The sequence below is a fragment of the Tiliqua scincoides genome, chromosome 3, assembly GCF_035046505.1.
Source record: "Tiliqua scincoides isolate rTilSci1 chromosome 3, rTilSci1.hap2, whole genome shotgun sequence".
In the NCBI taxonomy this organism is placed as follows: Eukaryota; Metazoa; Chordata; class Lepidosauria; order Squamata; family Scincidae; genus Tiliqua; species Tiliqua scincoides.
Window position 1 is genome coordinate 60,579,045 of NC_089823.1, and position 17,965 is coordinate 60,597,009.

General features: G+C 42.5%; 1 protein-coding gene across 4 annotated transcripts in view; it reads right to left on the reverse strand.

The window, feature by feature from the left end:
* Window positions 1-4,394: 4,394 nt before the first annotated feature.
* Window positions 4,395-17,965, reverse strand: part of CRYZL1 (crystallin zeta like 1) — a 40,511-nt gene continuing 26,940 nt past the window's right edge. For 2 of the 4 annotated variants that reach the window (XM_066621205.1, XM_066621206.1), the window contains exons 9-14: window positions 17,938-17,958; window positions 17,245-17,343; window positions 13,037-13,155; window positions 12,200-12,305; window positions 9,278-9,323; window positions 4,395-5,075 (exon numbers count right to left, since the gene is read on the reverse strand). In XM_066621205.1, the coding sequence (XP_066477302.1) occupies window positions 4,976-5,075; window positions 9,278-9,323; window positions 12,200-12,305; window positions 13,037-13,155; window positions 17,245-17,343; window positions 17,938-17,958 (491 nt within the window). In that variant the 3' untranslated portion in view covers window positions 4,395-4,975. The remainder of the gene's footprint in view (window positions 5,076-9,277; window positions 9,324-12,199; window positions 12,306-13,036; window positions 13,156-17,244; window positions 17,344-17,937; window positions 17,959-17,965) is intronic. The other 2 variants (XM_066621207.1, XM_066621208.1) reach the window with 2 other exon arrangements.

A 17,965-nucleotide genomic window follows, 5' to 3' on the forward strand; every position in this document is an offset into this window, starting at 1 on the left:
TCACAGAGGCCTCCTCAGGGTATGGGAACATTTGCTCCCTTACCTTGGGGCTGCATAGTGGCTGCACTTGCACTGGCTCTGGAAAGTTGGAGAGCATTAGGCCCTGAGCCAGCATGCAAGAAAGAGAGGGCGAGGAGGATGGTATGCAGGGCGACCAGATGTCATAACTGCAAAAAAGGGACAAGGCACCCCAAAACGTAGGACATCCAAGAAAAATGCAAGACATGACAAAATAAAAGCTAAAACACTCATATAGTGATTTCATGTTGTTAATTTAAACTCTATATTACGTATTAAATCTAAAACTATATTACTGAACTAAATAATTTTGTTATTTTAAAATTACTTTATTTTACATTTTAAAATTTTATTTTATTTTAAAATTACTAAACTGAGCTATATTACTAAAAATATAGTAATAAACTATATTTATTACATATAATTAATTACAAGAAGGCTGCAGGGGGCTGCTCACAGGGAAAAGGAGGACATTTAAGTTCTTTTCCAGGACACAAGGCTAAAAAAGAGGACAGGGTCCTGGAAAAAGAGGACATCCAATCACCCTGGTGGCTTGCCTCTTCAGTTCTGGTTTGGCCCCATAAGGACACTTATTGAAGCTGAGCACAACAGGTCTCCTTCTCTGGATGGCTGCCTGCTCATCATTCAAAACAGCAATATGCAGCAGCTATTTGCTCTTTTATTTTGCTCAGTAACATTCCTACATTAAGGACCAGGCTGCAGGGAGGAAGACTACCCATAGCAAAATACCCATAAGTTGGCAAAGAAAGGTTTTCTCAGACCCATAACCTTCAGGTGCATGCCAAATGCTGCCCCTTCCCACCTCAAACATTGCTTCTCTCACACACCAGTCTTTCAGTTCAATGAGACTTACTCCCACTAACTGGGTAAGAGGCACTTTTCAAGTGGGTGCTCCTCTTTTATTCAGCAGGGGGAGAGTAACTGGCCCTCCTCACTCCAACAATGTCTTTTGGTGTTTTGCATCTTTTTAGATTGTGAGCCCTCTTAGGACAGGGAGTCCTTAGTTATTTGATTTTCTCTGTAAACCGCTTTGTGAACTTTTGTTGAAAAGCAGTATATAAATACTGTTGGTGATGATGATGATGATAAATGGGCACAGTACTCAGAACTGTTCCTAGAGTATGGTGAATTGTGGCAACTGCTCCAGGTTCCACATGTTGGGAGGCCCTACCGGGGAGGGCAGCAACCTCTAGTGTGCAGGGCCTCCAAGAGGAATTTTATCAGGGAGTACAAAGTTTCTTTGGGGCCCCTTCCCAAAGGGGAGGGGAGGAGATGAAACAGAGTGGAAGAAGATGGTGACAAGGGTGCAGAAGGAGCAAAACAGGGCAGGGGTAACAGCCAGAAAAGTCTTTGGAGCCTTGGCTACCGGGCTTCCCAATGCAGAGCCCAGGTCTACCTGTCCATGCAGCATCAGCAGCTAGATACAGTAATATGGAAAACCAAACACACGCCAAAGTCTCTCTAAAATCATTTAAATATAGAAAATAATTGCAGGAAATTAGCATTTCCTGGGAGTATTTAGGCTCACACTAGAATGGAGTCTTGTTTGTATCAAAACATAGCTCCACAACTATTTCCCTGAGCTCCTTTACACTTCTTCTTAGTAAGTGCCAAAGAGCTACTGTAGCAGGCTAGTTTCCTTTCAGATTTGACACTGTGTTGAGGAGGGTCATGTATGCATTCCTTGGCCCAGCACATGTGGCTTTCATAGCAGCAGCAGCCACGCACCCAGCATCCCACACTGGAACCGAGTCCAGGTGAGATAGGAAACTATAAGATCCCAAGAAATTTCTGGGCCTCCTAACCCTAACCCCTTTTTGACCCTGGGCCCAGGTACAAATTACCCCCTTTACCCCCCCCATGGGTCCTGCCAGTGCAATCTTTGCAGCAACTGCACCATAGAAGTTGGTCAGGGGCTGGCAGGTCCTGTTCCAAGTGGAGAGAACAGGAATGCACACTGCCTTGATATTGCTCAATCTTTCTCCTCCTCTTTTTACCAGCTACTTCTTTAAACTGTGTGGAGCAAGAGGATGGGGGAATAGAATCTTCTGTTCCCACACTCACCAGTTTTGAAAAAATGGCTGGAGCACTAGAGGAGGAGGATGGTAGCAGTGGAATGTGTAACAGTGACAAGAGTGAGGTGGGTTTATTGTGAGCACTGTGGCAGAACAGTAAGTGCTGCTCATGATGGGGAGGGATTCAGCATTGCCCCGAATCTGGCCCCCAGGCTGTGATTTGGCAAATGCTGGTCTAGATATTGATACAAGGGCAACAACACAGGGAGGAAAGGTCAGTTGAGGACTGGATCCACAGTGGAAGTATATATAGGCAGGGGGGCCATATTTGCAGATCTTGAATCTTCGGTTTCAGTTATCCGAAGATGTGCCTAGATGCTTGAGGAAAAAAAACTAGATTGAGGTTAACAGGAAGCAGTTAGCTTGATCTAGTTTTTTTCAAGTGTCTGTTGGGAGGCAGCCTGAAGATTGCTATAAGCTTGTAAGCTTACAGCAGCCCTGTTAAGCAAGAGCACTTTTGCTTCAGTAAGTCTAAAACTACTTTAATGGGTGTGGGGGGGCAGACATGCGAAGACAGGCTTCCCCCCTATCCACAGATTCCATATCTGCAGGCGGTCCTTGGAATGGATCTCCTGCAGATACAGGGGCACACCTGTATTGTTGTTTTAGTTATGTGTACAGGCTGTGCCTCGTTATCCACTGGGGTTCCACTCTGGAACCTCCAGTGGATAAAAAAAAATAAGTGGATACCAAATCAGTGGAAAAATTGCTTTAAAAACCAACTTCCAGGTTTCTTGCTCCTCCATTGTCCTCCCCCCCCCCCAGAATACATTGGTATAGATGCTATATCACATTCAGCCACCAGATGGGGTGAATAATGGAATCTAATGGAATGAAATTATACAATCAGATCAGTGTTTCTCAAGGTTTGTCCTCTGCTGTACCACTTCACATGGTCCACCTATTCAAAGTATTACCAAAAGTAATTACCCAGTATTACTACTGGGTTGGTAGGCTAAATATGACAAGACAAACACCAGTAAGAAGCTCAGGGTGGATGGGAGGGATTTTCAAGCATGGAAAAGCATGCTTTGGAGCTCTACCCAAAGAGCCAACCCTTCTACTGCTGTTTGTTGTGTACTGTTCCTGTGTACTGTTCCTTCTCTCGCTGCCAGGCAGCAAGTACCCAGGGGTCCTATAAGAACCAGACACCACCTCAAGTACCACTGATGGCAGCCATACCACTGGTTGAGAATCACGGCATTAGATTATATTATTCATCCAATCTTTTGGCTGAATGTGGTAAAGTGTCTATATTGATGCTTTCTGGGGCAACAATGGAGGAGCAAGAAACCTGGGTCTTTAAGCCATCTTTAAGCCCAAGAAGCTTGCTACAAGTGCAGTTTAAAAGCATGAAGGTAGGAAATTGGATTTTGATGCCTTTTTCCTTGTTACAAGGCATTTATAGGTGAACCCCAGTATAAGGGGCAAGTCAAATCAGTGGATAGCAAGGTCCCACCGGCACTTATATTTAGATATAGTAAGGAATAGGAACGAGTCTCAGTATCACACAGTTACAAGGTTAAATCTCATTGGAATAACTGGAACTTACTCCTGAAAAGACATACATAAGCTTGCAATATAAGGCATAATACCAAAGATTTCACAAAAAGGTAGATTTTCGGAAGTGCTTTGAAAGTTGTGAGTGAGGGAGCATCCTGGTGTTTTGGGAGGCAGTTTTATGCAGCAAAAGAGAAAGGATGGAGCTGTTGAAACAAGCAGAAGACCTCTGAACATTTGAGGGTTGTGGAGCTGGAAAAGCAAAGGTCACAGGCAGGAGTGTAGCAGCATCTAACAATTAAGAGTTGGAAAGTGCTAATATTTGAAACATTCAAAAAGCTGAAGGGCAATCTTTATTCATTGTTTGCAGTCTTTCCAAACAATCGTTTTTAGCACCAAAACTTACAGTTATGGGGCACACAAAACAGTTTCCGTTAACCTGGCACAGTTGTTAAAGATCTGGAAACATTTCTTCTTTGTTCCAATTTCTCCAGAAATCTTCTGTTGGTAGGGTCAATCCTATTCCTCCCACCTCCTCTCACTGTCATTTCTATTACAATGATTCCTTTTTTGTGGTATTTGGCAAGTACCAACCCTCATATAACAGTGCCATTTACTGAAGAGTTTGATTCCAGTAAATTGAATGAGACTTGCTTCCAAGTACATTGCCCTGAAATTTCAGCCTACTTGACAATGAACCAAACTTATGGTGGTCAAAAAATGAACAAGTTACAGTACTTGGAGTAAAGACTATTGAACATTAAAAAGGAGAAACAACACTTTTAACTTAGAGAATTTTATTCATATCTCTGATTTGATTTTATATTGATTACCCAAATGGAACTAATATTTGTGTCCAGAGGCACACTGTAAATATTCAAGAGACAGCAAAGCCCACCATGAAAAACAAGGAAGTTTCAGAAAGCACTTCAGAATCCCTGGTGAATGATTTCCAAGTTACAACCTTCTCCAGTTTTAACAGGCTTTTCCCCTCTCATTCAACTGACATAGCATCATACCCAAGTAAACCACAACACTGCCAAATATAAAAAGTAAAAACTGAATAGACAAAAATGTTGTCTGTTCTAACCACAGGTGTTTCTTCTTAAAGAAAAAGGCGACAAATACGTGGAAATCAATTTACAGTTGCTAACACAAACACATTTCAAATATGGTATCAGGATAAATGAAAGCTCTAATCCAAAATCCTCAATTTCTCTTAAAACTTCTAAAGACTTTTCAAATAACAGTTACAAGATTAGTTGAGAAGGTACTTACTCATTTAACAATATAAATAAGCAATTTATACAAAGTTCACAACTTTATACCTCATGCTGCCTTAGAAGCTAAGAATTTCTGACTCATAGCTGGACAACTTGTCTTTTTCTTGCTTGATTCTTCTGAACCATTTCCATAGAAACTTTGGCTTCATACAATGGGACTGGCTCATCCAAATGAGCTCTAAAAAAAGAACATTCTTTTAGAAGTGTCTTGAGTGTCTACTTAGATGAAAAAAATACAATTCAGGACAATCACCATAGACTTTACTTTTTAGTAATACAAACCTTACTGTTTAAACAAAATGAATGTGTTACAATTGGCTGAGATCCCTGGAACAAGGGCAGAAAAACAGCAAATAGGAACCAGATGTGTAATGTGCATTTCAAAATAGTTTTTAAAAGTAGTTTTGAAGATGATCATTTTAAATTGCTCTTGAGAACAATTCTCCCACTCTTATTCTACCCCCCATTCTAAAATTCAATAACGATCATAAAACTAAGACAAAAATATGCTACATATACATACGTAATTATTGGAATATTAACTATTGGCAAACACAACGAAGAGCCTAGTAGACTAACCAGATTATTTCAGCATAAGCTGTTGTGGACTGTAATCTTTAAAGTACTATACAACTGTTTTTGCTGCAACAGACTAATGGCCCAATAATAACCAGGATGCCTGCACTGAAATACAGCAGCGCCAAAATAGCCACCACTATATCTTGAGCAGTTGTGTAGCTGAGGGGGGATCCTAGGGGTCAGAGGACCCTGGGTGGCACACTTCTGGGGCGACAATGCCACTCCTGTTGCAGTGAACCACTTGCCATGGTCTGAGCTTTCTTGCAACTGAGCTGCTTGGAGTGAAACCACCCGCAGAAGCTGCCTTCCTAGCTCCAAGCAGCATGCTACAATGCTGAGAATGATTATGGGAGTGATCAGGTTCTTCTGCCACCCCAGTAGTCATTTTTGGCATGGTTGGTTGGAGCGAAGTTGGCCATTTCTTCAGAAGCAGCCAGCTTCACTCTGACTAAGCCAGAAGTAATTGCAGTGACATAATCACATCACCGCAATTACTTCCAGGTCAGAGGAAGCGGCAGGCTGACTAGGATGCCCTGGGACAACGCGCCAGTTAGCTATGTGGCTGATCCTGAGTATGCCAACCGGCAGCCGGAGGTCTCCTCAAGGTAAGGGAACAAGGTAAGGTTTACCCTGTGCTGAGTCCCAGCAGCCTCTATGGGTCTACTTGGAGCCATGCCAGCTAAATCTCTGGCACAGGACCAAGTAGCCCTATGTGGGGCTTTCAGATCTGAGACAGAGGTTAGGATGCAGCAGAGGCCTCCTCAGCCATCCCTGTTCCCCTCCAGGACCTGAACTGCTCCCTCCCCACCTTGAAACACCCCCTCCCCCATCTTGCGTAGGAATTAGCGTAGTTGATTTGGGTGCCTGGTAACAGAGAGAAAGCGGGATAGAAATCTTATAAATAAATAAATAAATAAATAAATAAATAAATAACCCCAATCAGTGGGCAATCCAATGCTGGCATAGGCTCTCTGCTGGCAGCACTGGCCTTTGTGCAGCCAAAAAGTGCTTTATGACATGTTTACAACAGAAAACATGCCAGTCCCGCCGGTGCAGAGGTATACCCAAGGCAACACTGTGACATCATAACGCCACTCAGTGTTGTGACATCATTAAGGTGCATACGCTTCAATTGCTTCCTCACTTGGGAAGCAGTTGGAGCATGAGTATGTGCTTGGCAGCCAGCTGGGCGATTTCCCCATGTTTTGCCCCAGGGGCAGTACACCACTGTGCTGGTGGGAGTCAGCTTAGGATTGGGCTGCAACCCGTCTACCTCTCTGGTAAATATTGGTAGGCACTGTCACTAGTAGCTTATTCTCAGCAGGCTATTTTCATTTGTAGAAGTTCAGTGGCTATGAGCATGCATGTGGATCAGAGACAAATCCCATGGGCCCAAGTAGGTTGCTTTCAATATAATGCATTTTCAGTACAAGAAGCTTGATTCAAAAGTAGGCTAATTTACTATTAGAAAAGATAACATGCAGTCTGCATTACAGTACAATAGGGTTATTTCCAGATAGTTGTTAATAATAATAATAATAATAACTTTATTTTTACCCCGCCTTTCTCCCCGAAGCGACTCAAGGCGGCTTACAACATATTAAAAACAATTTAAAAACAAATAAAAACATATTAACACATCATAAAAAAACAGCAGTCAGAATAAAAAAAATAGGTAAAACGAACATAGAGCAGCAACAAGTCATAAAAGAATCAGGCCTGTAAAAAATATTAAAAGATGTTAAAAAGATGTTAAAAGGCCAAGAACTCAGAAGGCCTGTTTAAACAGAAGGGTCTTCAGGCCTCGCCGAAAGGTCTCAAGAGAGGGAGCCATTCTTAAGTCAAGGGGAAGGGAGTTCCATAGCGTTGGTGCCACTACTGAGAAGGCCCTATTTCTTGCAGCCGCCCCACGTACCTCCCTAGGCGGCGGCACTTGTAAAAAGGCCTTCTCTGATGACCTGAGAGGGCGAGCCGGATTGTACGGGAGCAGGCGATCTCTAAGATACCCTGGTCCAGAGCAGTATAGGGCTTTAAAGGTCAATACCAGCACCTTGAATTGGGCCCGGAAACGAATGGGCAGCCAGTGCAGCCGCTGGAGAAGCGGACTGACAGAGTCGAACCGTCTACCTCCAGTAACCACACGGGCCGCCGCATTTTGCACTAGCTGCAGTTTCCGAACCTTCTTCAAGGGCAGCCCCACATAGAGCGCGTTACAGTAATCTAATCTCGATGTCACCGAGGCATGGATCACCGTGGCCAGGTCTGCACGATCCAAGTACGGCCGCAGCTGGCGCACCAGCCGAAGCTGAGCGAAGGCCCCCCTTGCCACAGCCGCCACCTGGGAATCCAGGAGCAGCTGCGAGTCCAGGTGGACCCCCAAGCTGCGGACCTGCTCCTTCAGAGGGAGTGCAACCCCATTCAGCGCAAGCTGATAGTCTAGCACCTGCATCGAGGATTTCCGAACCAGGAGAGCCTCTGTCTTATCTGGATTTAATTTCAGCTTGTTAGCCCCCATCCAGATCCTCACTGCCTCCAGACAGCGCTCCAGGCCCTCAACCGCCACCCTGGAGTCTGGAGGAAAGGAGAGATAGAGCTGGGTGTCATCAGCATATTGATGGCACCCCACTCCAAACCCCTGGATGACCTCTCCCAGCGGTTTCATGTAGATGTTAAATAGCATGGGGGACAGAATTGAGCCCTGTGGCACCCCACATCTCAAGGGCCAGGGTGTCGAACAGGCATCCCCCAGCACCACCATCTGGGTGGTGCTGGGGGATCCTAACCCACTTTCCAGTACTGACGCAAGGGCAATGCAGCTCTGAGGTAAGGGAACAAATATTCCCTTACTTTGAGGAGGGCTCCGTGAGTGCCATCCAACTGCAGAATGAAGCACATGCCCCACTGGCACAGCTATGCCAGTGCTGGAAAATTGGTTAGGATTTGGGCCTAAATTAGAAAGTGAAATAAGAAGCATTATTTAAATCAGCATTTCTCAAACTGTGGGTCGGGACCTGTTTTCTGGTAGGTCCTGCAGAGCCTCCAATGAAAACACAGGTGATGGAAGGATCAGGTAACTAATTGCCTCAAGCCCCAAAGCTATTCAAAAATCAGCTACCCTGCAAACAGCTGAGCTCCTGCAGTTTGCAAGCTTGTGTAAATATAGGGAGCTTATGTAAATATAGGGAGATAAATGAGCATCTTTGGTGTGTTCCCCCCCCAGTCCATCAATGACAGGTGAAGACTGCGTCACATAACTAAGCCCATCAAACCTTGAGGCTATTCATTAGGGCTGTCTCATTATGAGAAATGGATTGAGTTTATTTTAAACGAAAAGAATATTGCTTGCAAATAAATATATAAAAGTATTTCTTTCCAGATCACTTTTTTTAAAAGTAAAAGGTAGATGGGTCCCAAGAGAATATCATTTTAAAAAGTGGATTCCAGTGCTTTTTAGTATCTAGTATATGCAGAACTATTTGGGTTCACTCAACAGGTCTGCACTAGTTCAGCAAAATGTATGCCTTTTTTCTTGGGACAACTGCTTTTGAAATTCGCCTTCATTTCAAAAGCAGCTTTGTCATACAGGACAGGAAGCTGCTGTTCAAGAAAAACCAAGCTGTGGGCTTATAAAACTAATTTCACAGTTCCTTGAATTCTGATCAATGAGAACAGCCACATGGATGGACCATAAATATATCTATTAACAGCAATATTTGAGAATAATTATGTAGAGCTTTAGGAAGAATATTACTTATGTTACAGTTTGTAGAGCTGCATTACATTTTGGTACATCTGGCTTACCTAAAAATGCCACTTGATAGCTTATCCATTATATCTTCTAAAATACGTATATAAGATAATGGTCAAGAAAAACAACATGTAAGTAAGTTATTTGGTATGCAAGAGGTTGGTCTTGCAGATCTGGGTAGAAACACATGATAATGTTTAAAGCAAAATTAACTCAGTTCTTGTATATGATTGGTTGATCATACATAAGAAATTATGCTTTTATTCATTGTAAAATAAGGGAAAATGTTTTTTGGATAATTTGGATGAATCATGTACTATTGCAACTCAGATTTCCTATATCTCATTAAAGTTCTAGGACTATTTCATATTAGTGGTGTGACCATCAATATAATAGGCATAATTTACCTATAAAAATCTTATTTGGAAAAAAGTAAGGTGCTGATGCATTCAGGAAGCTTCCAACAGTAGAAGGCGAAAACTTTCCTACAGTCCTGACACTTGTGGCTGTGTGGCAGAAGCAGGACAGAAAGAAAAGCTGTGGATCAACCAAGTTCCAGAGAGTTACTATAGTACAGGCACCTGGTATAACAAGTGTGGTACTGAATAAGTAACATGATGATTGTTCTTTAGAGTGCAAATTGTAAACATATTTTCAAGATAGACTTGGGGCAAAAGGGCTTCCTGAGCAAACCTAAGTAGCATGTTAGGGGAAAAGACTAGACAAGCACCCTTTTAATATATGGGGCTGCATTCAATCATACAATTTCCCCATCAGGATTCAGGAGAGCAGGGTGGGGCAGCCAGGCTTCCTCAAAATGGAGAGGGCCTGTGATGACAAGGGAAGAGAGGTGTGCTGGCAAAAGGGGGAAACCACCTGAGAGCTGGAAGCTCTACTCCAACACTGAGGAGGAGGAACAGGGGGATGTGAACCCCCTCCCCCAATGGCAGTCTGAGGCCCTACTCTGCTGGACCAGCCCCAGGAGGGGAACCACAAAGGCAACCCCACCCTGAACCCACCAAGCTCTACAGGTGTTTGAATGCCCCACCAGCGGGGGCGCTCACCACTAGCAGACTGGGGCATGACATGTACATTCAAAAAAATACAATATATATTGAGGGAGGACCATCTTCAGAAGTACTGCTCTCATAAGAGTAATGAGTTTGTAGATTATCCATTCCACTTATTAAAATTGCAGTAGTTAAATGTATAGTGCTCTTGCTTGGGATAAATAGAAGAGATATATTAAAACCTAACAAAAGGAAGCTGGCAATGAGAAAAAACGTGAAGGACCATATATGTAAGCTTTCTTCTCTATAATTAAGCACTGGGCAGTGATTAATTTCAAAAATGAAAAGCTGTGGGTTTCAATCTTCCTGGAAGTCATACCCTTTATCCTGGTATTGCTATTCCTCAATCATAGAAGTACAGACCTATTTGCTCAGTGTGAAACAAAGGCACTCTGAGCATGCTTAAAATCACATCAACTTGATATTTAATTTGAAATACTGATATTCAGTGTAATTAGTAAACTTTCCAATGAATTACAAAATAAATGAACTGTACCAGATATAACTAAAAACAACAAAATAGGAAATACTCAAGTATCAAATTACAAACATATAGAGCAGGGGTGCTCACACTTTTTTGGCTCGAGAGCTACTTTGAAACCCAGCAAGGCCTGGAGATCTACCAGAGTTTTTTTACAATGTTCGCGCCATCATAACATTTAACATTTATGTGTAAAATGTATGTTGGTGTACCTTGCATAACCAAATGAGCCAATATTGCACAACACAACATAATTAACTATAAACATTTTTTGTAATTACTTGAGTTTACTTTGATGACTTGCACTGAAGTGAATCAGCCAAGGATGCATAGTCCGGACAGTAGCTGCTGACAGCCAGCCTCAAGCACACTTCCAAATGTTCATCAGTCATGGTGGAACAGTACTTGGACTTAATGATCTCCATGTAGGAAAAGGCTGACTCACATAAATAAGTGGAGCCCTTCCTGCCTCAGGTGCTCTTATATCCCTGAGGGCCCTATTGCCTTCAAGTGGCTGCAACTGTGCAGCACACTCTGCTGGATGCCCAGGCCTTACCCTTAACGGGGCCACGGCTGACACCACATCTACCTCCTCACCAGATCTTCCTCGATTCCAATGGGGGGGGGAGCAGATCTCTATACAGACCAGTGCAAAAACAGGGGAAAGGTGTGTGGGGGAGGGAAGATCTCTATATAGACATCACAGCAAGACCAGTGCAAAACCCTTTGCACACAGAACCAACAGATGGAAGTTGGGGGGAGGGCAGATCTCCATACATACCAGTGCAAAAACAGGGGAAAGGTAAGTCAGCCCCAGTAGAGTTAATGGGGCTCACTCCCAGGGATGCGTGGACAGGAGCTCACGTCACTCCCAGGGCGGGGCTCACTCCCAGGGATATGTGGATGGGAGAGAAGCCTTCGATCGACTCATTTTGCCTCAAGATCAACCGGTGGATCGCGATCGACGTACTGAGCATCCCTGATATAGAGACTGTGGCAATTTCACATATAACACTCCCAGGCTTTTACCATGTTTAACAAATTAGGAGTGGGCTGCAGGATCTTAGAGCTTATACTGGCACCAGCATTAACTGGGATTAAGAGAGCCCTGATTAGTGTTAACTATGGTTAAGGTCAGAGGGGAATCTGCATGCAACAGGGAGTACAAGATTCCAAAGCCTGTATTTACTACCTAGAGGTAGTAAAATCTATCTTTTAACCAAGGTGAATAGGTTAAAATATCCACACCAAAACTGTTAAACAAATAATCACCAGTCTTTGCAATCAATCAATCAATCAATCAATCAATCAATCAATCAATCAATCAATCAATCAATCAATCAATCAATCAATGCTGATATGACAACAGATAGACACATTTTCATTTCATCAATTAATTTGTAAAACAAGGGCAAAAAGGATATATAAATACTTTCCTTGCTGCATATTTGACAAGTTCCACACTTCATCATTCAAAAAAGAGACTGTAGCACCTTTGAGGAAAAGGCAACGGCTGTCTGGTGGATCAAGCTTAAAAAAAATTGTTTTGAAACTAATTAAGCTACATTATTCAAAATAAAAATGGCACATATGAGGCATACTAGTGGATGACTGACATAACACACACGCACACAAGAACAACTTATCACAGTAATTGTCAATTTATCTTTCAATGCTAAATATTAGACACTATTAGTAGTATGTTATTTCCCCTGGGGGCTGGGGATAAGAATAGGCCCTCAGTTTGGCTGTCCTTGTCGTAAGAGGCGACTAAACAGCCACCGGGTAGATGGGACTCGTCAGCCTGGGAAGGCAGCTCATCTGAGAGAAGGAAAACTGATCCCAAACCTCCACTGCCTTGTGGCTACATCCAGTTATGGAAAAGGCTTCAGGAGTCAACCTCGAGGCAAAATCCGGAGCTGGAGTCCCTGAGGCAGTTCATGGCTGAACACAGTCACGTTCTGGCAACTCCTTCGATGCCGCTGGAACCAACCGTACTGGCACCTGCCTTTCCATTGGACCATTTCAGCGATGTGGAGAGGGGGGATTTGCTGCATGGGTAACAGCCTATCCTTCATACCTGCGTTACCCAGGCTTCACGAACTGGAGAGGACACTCTGTTCCAGAACCACCATTCAGAGCGTAACACCATAGTCTTCCGAGACTGAAGGATGCCAACAACATTTGCTCACAAGTTTGCAACCATCATTCATCCATGTCTGTATACACATGACACCTTAATTTCAATTTTCTGTTCTTACCTGAAGGTTTTCTTCTGTGGTGATCCAGTGGCCTCCGACACTGAGTAGTGTAATGATGTCATGCTTGTGTGGTAGCAGCGGCTGTGATGTTGCTTCATTTTCCTTACTGTATAATCTCACTAAAATGAAACAAAATACATCAATTTGCTAAGGTAGTAAGAGTGACATTTAGGTGTGCCTAAGTCTTCCATGTCTTCTCTGCCTTTTTCATCCACACCCCTAGTATCTCTCAGCCTAACCTACCTCACTGGGTTGTTGTGAGGGCAAAAGAAGGGAAGGAACCTTGCACACCCCTTTGAACCGCTTGGAGGAAGGGTGGAATAAAAATGCAAGCAAGCAAGCAGGCAAGCAAGCAAGCAATAAATAAATAAATTCTGAATTCAGCCCATTAATATATTATACCCAGAATCGGAGCCAAAAGCACCCTTCTGTGTGCTCTAGCATGTGCAGAACTAGCACAAGAAGCATGCATGAGAAAAAAAACACCCCAAATTAACAAACTCATTTGTGCAAAGAATAGCTTGTTGAGTGGTGGGGGAAAAAAGTAAACAAATAAAATAAAAACACCTTGCCACTGCTACTCACACCAACATTTCAAGCAAAACTTTGCTAGCAGTAGAATTCTTACCACTACCATAACTAGACACATCCCCATATCAATATGGTTCATTTTTGCATTAATAATAGTTTCTGCACTGCAGTAATTCCACTGATATGGTGTGAAGTTTATTTTCCTAGCTCATTTTTCTGATGGTATTATTCATGCTAGCTGCCTGCATCTGGTAAGGTTGAGAAGGTGCCCAGGGCCCAGCATGATCCTTAATTTATCTTCACTGCTGTTCTCCCTCAACTCAAGGTGACCAGTAAGGAATACCAGTTAAGAACTGAATAAATGTTACAAGTAGCATATTTTTGCTGGGGTGGAGGAAGTAATCCATAGCCTGGATGCCTCAATCCTGAGACAAGCAAGAACACAACACTTGCATCACTTTGGGTGGTATCCTGCCTTGTGCAAGCAGCAGGAAGCTTGCGCAAGGAGGCTTCCTCCCATGCCCTTTCCCCTGTATCCAGCATCTTCCTGCTCTCCTGAATGTTGGGGGATGTTCTAGGCAGTGGCGTTACTAGGGTTTGAATCACCCGGTGCAGGATGCCAGCTCGTCACCCCCCATGCAGTGGGCAGGGCAACACCCCAGGTGGTGGGCGTGGTGATGTACCATCACTCTGCCCCCACTGGTTTTTTGGCTGTACCTTTTGACAGAACAAAGATAGAACACATGCTGCATGAAATTACGCATTGATTGATATATAACATGATGGTATTATTCCTTCAAACTGTGATTTTAGTCACTAGTGGTGTCACACACACCCCCAGGGTGTCAACTTACTAACACCTTATCGCAGCAGTTCTCAAACTTTTAGCACTGGGACCCACTTTTTAGTATGACAATCTGTCCAAGACCCACCAGAAATGATGTCACGGTGGAAGTGACATCATCAGGCAAATTAAAATAAATAACTATCAATAATTTTAAAAAAAAACACAATTAAATAAGCAGAAGCCAGCCCTGGTCCACCAAGAGAATTTCCTCTGTAGCCTGCCTGCAATAACACCCCCCTCCAAAATCAGTAAGGTTTTCAGCCCTACCCAGTGCCCAGTTCAATTTAAGAACTTCTGTTTAAACCAGATCACTGTCAGGATCCACCTGGCTTTGCAAAGGGGGGGGGGGAGAAGGCTGCCTTCTGGAGCATTTGTTGAGCTCCAGTTCCATCAGGTCAGGACCATTCCGGTGGCTTCACATTCCCCTTTGCCTGGCCTGACCACCAGCCAAGGCACGTTTGCTTACTCGCGAGTAAACGCTACTGTGAGGCTTAGTTTCGCTTTCCATAGGGCTCAATACATTCGTCTGCTTGAAGAGACTTTCCTCTCAGGTGTTTTTGGGGGATGCATTCATTGGATCAGGACCATTCTGGTGTTGTTGGATTCCTCTTAGCCTGCCCTTTCTGAAGGACTAAGGCACGTTCACCTGCTCGCGAGTAAACGCGCAATACAGCTCAGTTTCAATTTCCATGGGGCTTCATGCATTTTTTGTTCTCCGGTTTTTTGGCCATAACTTTTGATAGAAAGGTGGTATTTCACTCAGGTTTTTTGCATAGTATTCTGTTGGTAATTCTGCATCCAATGGTATATAACATGACAGTATTACCCCTAACCACTGCAATTTTAGATTGTCAGCCCGACCAGTGTGCATCTCCCCCCCCCGTGAGTGTGGCCCGCACCACGCACACCCCCTAGCGATGCCACTGGTTCCAGGAGGGGATGTGACGGGGCACAAGGAAGTGCTTAACTTGTAAAAATTGAACAGAGGCAACTTCTGTAAGCAGATCTACATTCCTGAAGATGAGTCCTCCTGATTCAGTAGTTTTAAATGGAAAATCTAAACTCAGAATTCTAAGTTTGTAAGTATGGAATGTAAAAAAGAACACATTCAATTTTAAAACAGATATAATTCAGGAATTTCTCATCTAATGGTGTGGACTGCTTCTACACCTCACTCAAGAGATTCTCCACACCAAATTTCATACTGAGAGGACAAACCATCTCAATTTTGAAATTAAAAACCTCTCTCTATAGAATTCTAAAGTTCCTCATTTCTCACACAACCCAGTCGCTACACCCTACCACAATCAAGTCTTATGTACATGAAATGGATTATTTCCTGTTTACCCTAGTTGCACTCCTCATGCAGCTTGCAACTCCCCCATGCCTCCTCACTAGCTTCACTGACTGTAACCAACTAAAACAGAAACTTTTAAGCATCATAATTTAAAACTGCATGCTATTTTTTCACCAAATAAGGAAGAGGGCACACCTCAGAGACCCACTTGAATTTTTGAAAACATTTACAGGTGCACTTATGTTTTTCCATTTAACCAAATAAGAGAACAACTGAAAACACACTTCTGCCTCTAATGTTTATATTAGATTTTTATAGATTTTATAGAATCATAGCTGAAAGTGACCAAGAAGGTCATCTAGTCCATCTAGTCTAGAGCATCTGCAGCAGGTCCTTGTTGAGCCTCTCTATAGGATTTCTAGCCTCTCTTGAAGATTTCCAGTGAGAGAGAATTCACCACCACTCTGGGCAATCTGTTCCACTGCCGAACTGCCCTTACCATCAGAAATTTTTTCCTGATGTCCAATTGGAATCTCTTCAGTTTGTACCCATTGGATCTAGTTCTACTTTCAGAGACAGGTGAGAACAAATTTGTTCCTTCTTCCATATGAAGCCCTTCAGGTATTTGAAGAGCACTATCATATTCCCTCTCAGCCTTCTCTTCTCCAGGCTGAACATACCAAGTTCCCTCAACATTTCCTCATAGGGCTTGTTCTCCAGCCCTCTGACCATCCCCATTGCTCTCCTCTGAACCTGCTCCAGTTTGGCTAAATCTTTCTTAAAGTGAGGTACCCAACACAGTACTCCAGGTGAGGTCTAACCAATGTAGAATAAAGCAGAACCACAACTTCTTGCAATTTTCCCTTATCCAGACAGCTAGACTATTCCAAAATCCAGACATTTTTTATCCAAGACTTTTTTTTTAACTTTCTGTAGTGTAAACACTAGAAGATCTTGTGCTCATTCCCATGTACACTGCAGGTACAGGTTGTAAGTTCTGTTCTCTGCTCTCTGGTGTGTATCTATACAGACATTGTTGAAAAATGTCAAAGAGCCCAGCAGACACCCATATGGGTGAAAAGAGCAAAAGGAAAGCATTTCTTATTATATATAATAAATTATTCCACAATTCAGACAAATATGAAATCCAGACATCTTCCCAGCACAAGCAGTCTGGATAAAGGATACTCAGCCTGTATGGCTATAACTGTATGGCTATAACTGAGCTACTTTTCATTCAAATTTCAGAGAAATTGGATGAGGGGTACAAGCTATCCAACTGGTCCTGCACATTAAACATACTGATAGAGCAAAATTATCTCAGTTTTATGAAGAACAGAATGCTTATGCTTTTAACCCAAGATGCCTCACAACGTATGCATAGACTGGGTCTTGGAGCTCTATTATACACAGATCATTGTTTAAAGCAGGTTTTCTTAAAAAAAAAGAATCATACAAGTGTTTTAATTAACAAATTTGACTAATAAATTTGATAAGAAAGTATTCTAACTATGTTTTGAAGCAGCCACAGACCTCCAGCATCAAGGACAATATCCACTCCCAAGCCGCCTGTTTCCTCCAAACAGCTTTCTGTCAGGTCATATTTTCCATTTGACTCATCTATAATACGGGCTAAGGACAGGAAGGTCAGTTGATTACAACAGCAATTTAAAAAAAACACAAAACCTCTATAGTTTCTGTTCTTCTTACCAATTCAGAAACCATTTTTGCTCAATGAAAACAAAAGTTTCCTTTTGTATACAAGATTACATTAATCAGTATGCTTATAGAAAACTAAACACTTATCAAAGATTACAATTCTATAAGCAAATTCATTGGCTTCAGTGCAATTTACATTTGAGTTAATGTGTTCAAAATTGGGCTTTAAAGCTAGGAACTCACTGCTAGAAACTTAAAGCAAGTAAACAGAATACTGAAAGGTTATTAAGAACATGAATATTATATTAAGAACATTTAAATAAACTACATTGCTACATTAAATGAAAGGCATAATGTAGCCAATATTCAAGCATTTTTAATCTCATTGATTTAAACAGAAAATGTTTAAGCACATGCTTAACTCTGTCACTAAAATAAATCACACTTGCAAGAGGGTAACTGGTTGAATTGTGTCCACAAAACACATGCTTCTCTTTTTTTACTTTGATGAGAAATCCTACTGAAAACAGTAAATAGGACTACTGGAACTGTATTTCTTAAACTTACCTACTAAGGGTTGCTTGATACCTTTTCA